The 4,636-nt window shown below is 38.1% G+C and overlaps 1 protein-coding gene across 2 annotated transcripts; it reads right to left on the reverse strand.

The window, feature by feature from the left end:
* Positions 1-669: 669 nt before the first annotated feature.
* LOC18036880 (uncharacterized GTP-binding protein YjiA) lies at positions 670-4,636 on the reverse strand. 2 transcript variants are annotated; one of them, XM_006427396.2, is made up of 10 exons: positions 4,100-4,636; positions 3,923-3,988; positions 3,637-3,817; positions 3,314-3,510; positions 2,936-2,986; positions 2,746-2,837; positions 1,782-1,891; positions 1,321-1,415; positions 1,039-1,143; positions 670-916 (listed from the first exon to the last, which is right to left on the reverse strand). In XM_006427396.2, exons 1-10 carry the CDS (start codon positions 4,421-4,423, stop codon positions 779-781), a joined length of 1,359 nt encoding a protein of 452 aa, XP_006427459.1. In that variant the 5' UTR covers positions 4,424-4,636; the 3' UTR covers positions 670-778. The 2 variants fall into 2 exon arrangements, with proteins under 2 accessions (XP_006427459.1, XP_024036295.1); XM_024180527.1 differs by having other exon boundaries at positions 823-941; positions 4,100-4,635.

Here is a 4,636-nt window from a genome sequence, read left to right on the forward strand (position 1 = left end):
ACTTTTTTTATTTATTGTTCATCCTTTAAACTTAAGCTCGGAGGAGGGTGTGGCAATCCAAGTACTTGAGCTGTCATCAACAAAAAATTAATCACTACTCATTAATGATTAATCATAATTATAATTAAAAAAAAAAAGATCAATGTTTCATTGCAGGAAAAATTTAACTACTAATCATGAAATTACCAATAAAGTCTGCCTCAGTTCAACCATTGGTGAATCGACCAATGGCTCTTCCACCATCAAAATCAATTCCATACGGTGTGTAATTCGCCCGGGAGACATGCTTCAAATGCTGCAGCAAATCCTTCGGGCTTGTGTTAAATGGTGGTACCTTGATAAATTCTCCATTGGGTTCAGCCTTCGCTATTATTTCATGCAAGACAAATATAAGGCAATGCACAAGAAGATAATTTCCAAAACTTCCTCCAATAATTTTTCTTTCTGCTGGTTTTCTTTCACTTTGATGGGAATTGTGTCATCACATCAGGCACTTATCTAGAATTTCGTTTGCAAATTCTGTTTGTTACCTTATTGGAGACGATGTACCATTAAACTGCGACCACAACAATATTTGGCTATCCCAAAGTTTGTTTTAAACAAACTTTTAATACTAAACTTGTAATTGTAAACAAAGAAATACTAAACTTATTAGCCGCTTTCAAGTCATTAGAAAATAAATTTTCTTTCTATTTAGAGACAGTTGTTAACAGTGATACATGGTTTCTGTCAAGATCCATTTAGGAATAAAGTCGAGCAAAATAAATTCTTTTAGAGATCACAGCAAACAGGCTTTAAATCCCTTCTCTAATTCCTGTCCATTCAAGTTCTTTCCGATGAACACAATCTTGTTTACTCTTGGTTCGTCTGGGCCCCACATCCGATCAGGCGAGCCTTGGAATATGTCATGAACACCCTGTCAGACAGCAAACCATGATCAACTGAGAACAGATAAACTTGATCAGGAAATTATTATAATAATGCTGAACGAATGGGTCAATTCTCATAACAGCCTTTCGAAAGAACTTTATTGCTTACCTGAAAGACAAATCGCTCATTCATACCCCGAACAGACAGAAGGCCTTTCATCCGATATATGTCTTCGCTACGTTCCATCAACAATGTTCCCAGCCACATGTTAGCCTGAACAATAAGGTATCGCACGTCAACCTTGTACTAAGTTTCTGACGGTTTCAAGCTTAAAAAACATTCATAATTGAGAAAATGGGTCTTTTAAGCAACCACTGAGAAGAAATAACTACTCATGTCACTTAGAAAGAAATGACATGCATCCGGAGACTTTAACCATGTGAAACCAACCTTATCAAGATCTAAATTCCCTTCACAAACTATGCTGACAGATGAGACACCAGGATCATGTGTGTGATCATGTGAATGGTGATCACGATGATGTTCTGCACATTAGCAACCAGAAGAACTAATGTTAGTACATAATATTGATAATGATATGAGAAGAAAATTAGACTCTGATTCCAGCCATAGACTAGGACACTAAAAGAAATGGGCAATCTATTCCAAAACAAGTCCTCCATACGTCAGTGAAGGAATAAATTCTAGTACGCAAGAAATTGGAAAGTTCCCACTAATAGATTTATGGAAAATCACATGCATTAATCTGATGGGCACCAAGCGATCACCAAGTAGCCTTGCACAACAAACAACAGAATACACGCCATTGCCCACATGAAACATAGAATATATAAAGAAAAAAAAATACAGCATACAAGATGAGGCATCTATAATTATTTTTAAAACTGTACCATGCTCGTGGTCATGTTCATGATGATGATGATGATGACCGTGATCGTGATCGTGATCATGGCGGTCATGAGCAGCATCATCTTCCTTTGCATCGACAGCACTCTCTATCCTGGCAAGTACTAGGAAATGTTAGACCACAACCTCAGAATCAAAAATAAATCAGGAGATGGACAACCAGAAAAAATAGCTGCAAGTTACAAGCATCTCAAGTTGACAATAAATTAACAAAGTACCCTATCTTTTCATTGGATATTTTATGTCCCGTATTTTGTTAATTTTAATTAGCATGTGGAATGTACCCTATCAAGGTCATCACTTACTAGCTAATTGACTCTGAATATTTGACAGAAAAACATCAACGTAAGCTTGTAGTCACACCAGAAGGCAAGAAAAACTGTTCCCTCTGGCTAAAACTAATCACCTGGAAAGAGTGTCTATCTAATTCAGGAGACAATCCAAACTAATTCACCTTTGGGCCTGATGCCAGAAGATGCCACGCAAATAAAATCAACAAAGCACTCATTTAGTAACCTGTGACTACAGATTAGTCTAGCATGACCCATGAAAATCTTATGGGCACATAATTTGAATTCCCTTCCAAAGTGTGAAGGCTGCAGTTAGGATCTATACCAGTGCCGCCAACAAGCACCAATTAGAATTCTCTATACTCTGATGATAAACATAATGAGAATGAGTCCTCAACATTAACCAGTGACAAGCATGGGTCACAAGCAATATGGCTTTGTCAAGCTTCCAATTACATGTTAATTAAAAGAAAAGCCAAAGAAAGATAATAATTATATTCACAAGAAACATCCAAATGTAACAACCGCTATGTGACAAACAATATTAAACCACCTAAATGACTTAATCCAGATTAGGAGGCGAATTAGAAAGATGGTCTTTTGTGAAGACAACTCCAATGTAAACTCAGAAACAAGAGAATCAACGAGAAAAACTAACCTCTCCAGATCAAAGCCTCCAATTCCAAGAACATAATCCAAGTCAACTTTTCCAAACTCTGTTCGCTTCATATGAGCCATCCTATTTATGTTCTGCATTCACCCAAACCAGCTTCAACAAAATAATCAAAACGAACTAGAACAATAAGAGAACTATGATGCATTTTAGTAAAGGCAAGCAGAACTCAGACCTTTATTCTCTCGACCAATGAAGCAACTTGCGGCTCACCAACAAGATCAGTCTGATAATAACATGAATAAGCATATTAGTTGGGCAATAGAACAAATCTGACACGTAAAATAGGATATTCTATCACACCTAGATGCCAGAGTAAATAACACACAAAATAATTATTGATTGCAATTAAAACCACATCAGAAACATAAGGAAGCTTTTATCTTCTGAAAAGAATCAGAAGCCCAAATGTTTCATTTCTAAGACATCAATCTGGGAGAATTTATCAGCGAACTTGGCCACATGGGCAGAACAGCCACAGGATGCCTCTGGCAGCCACAGCTGGCCTCCTATGGAATGAGCATTACATGAAGAAACAAGTCCCTTGATATACCTTATTTACTATAATACGGTCTGCATATGCAATTTGCTCTACTGCCTCATTGACAACTCCTTTTGGCTTAACCTCATCCAAATGAAAACCAGCATGCTTAGCATCAACCAAAGTAACAACACCATCCAACTTTACTTCATTAAAAATCGCATCCTCAGCATAAAACGTCTGAATGATTGGTGCCGGATTAGCCAATCCTGAAAAGTAAAATTTCAAATTCTCAACAAGTTGAAACAACTCAAAACTCCCAACTGATTCAGTTGATCCAAACAAAGTCTTATCACATAACTATACCAAAGCCCGTGTGTTAACAAAAATCGTACCTGTAGTTTCAATTACAATATGGTCGAATTTCCCTTTCTTTTTACTGACTAATTCTGAAATCATCCTCACAAGATCACCTCTTACTGTGCAGCACAAACAGCCATTGTTAAGCAAAACTATGTCCTCAGCCCCAGTAGTTTTAGCAGCAACTAACGACCCATCAATGTCCACTTCACCATACTGCAATTTCAACATAAAAGACCATAACTTACCCATCAATAAACATATCCCACTTAAGCAAATCCTACCAACAAATTCAATAATGTTAAAAACTCAAGTTAATACCTCGTTCTCAATCACAGCTATGCGCTTCCCGTGTTCTGCAGTCAAGATATGGTTGAGCAATGTCGTCTGTTAGTACCCTCCACCCACACAGCTTTGTTAGCCTCCAAATAATTGAAAAAGAAATACCATAAAATGAAAAATTGAAAGACAAATACATTAAAGTGCCAAAAATTGTACCTTTCCAGAACCCAAAAAGCCGGTGATTATGGTGGCGGGAATTCTGTTATCGGGTGGAATCTTTGTCAACAAGTCAGAGTCCTCGCTGGCAGTAGTGGCGGCGGCAGAAGCAGAGGCCGTGAACCGGCGGTACGGTCTGGCGACTTTGACGGCGATAAATTTGGAGTGAGTTGAGGACGGCATCGTTTTGTAGGATAAGTTTCGGGCTCTGGGTTTGAAGAGGACGGGGAGAACAGTGGTTCGGATTTTAGCAAATGGGTTTTGTGGGCGAGCGGCGAAGGAGAGGAAGGTGGTGGCCATTTCCGTTGAGAGTGAAGAAGCCATTTTTTGTTTTTCACCGCGGCTCGTGTTTTGGAATTGGATAATGGAGGTTTTTGCTGGGGGTTTTAGATATTTCAGAGAGTGGAGGGAGACGAATCAATTGAATTGTAATATTTTCGCCTCTTGAATGTTCTAGATTGTTCTGTCGTTTTATGTGCCATATATTATCTTCCATTCAGAGTTGAGGATTTAAAAAAGGCCATTTTCTATTGTTTA

This window comes from Citrus clementina, unplaced genomic scaffold (genome assembly GCF_000493195.1).
Source record: "Citrus clementina cultivar Clemenules unplaced genomic scaffold, Citrus_clementina_v1.0 scaffold_7, whole genome shotgun sequence".
NCBI lineage: Eukaryota > Viridiplantae > Streptophyta > Magnoliopsida > Sapindales > Rutaceae > Citrus > Citrus x clementina.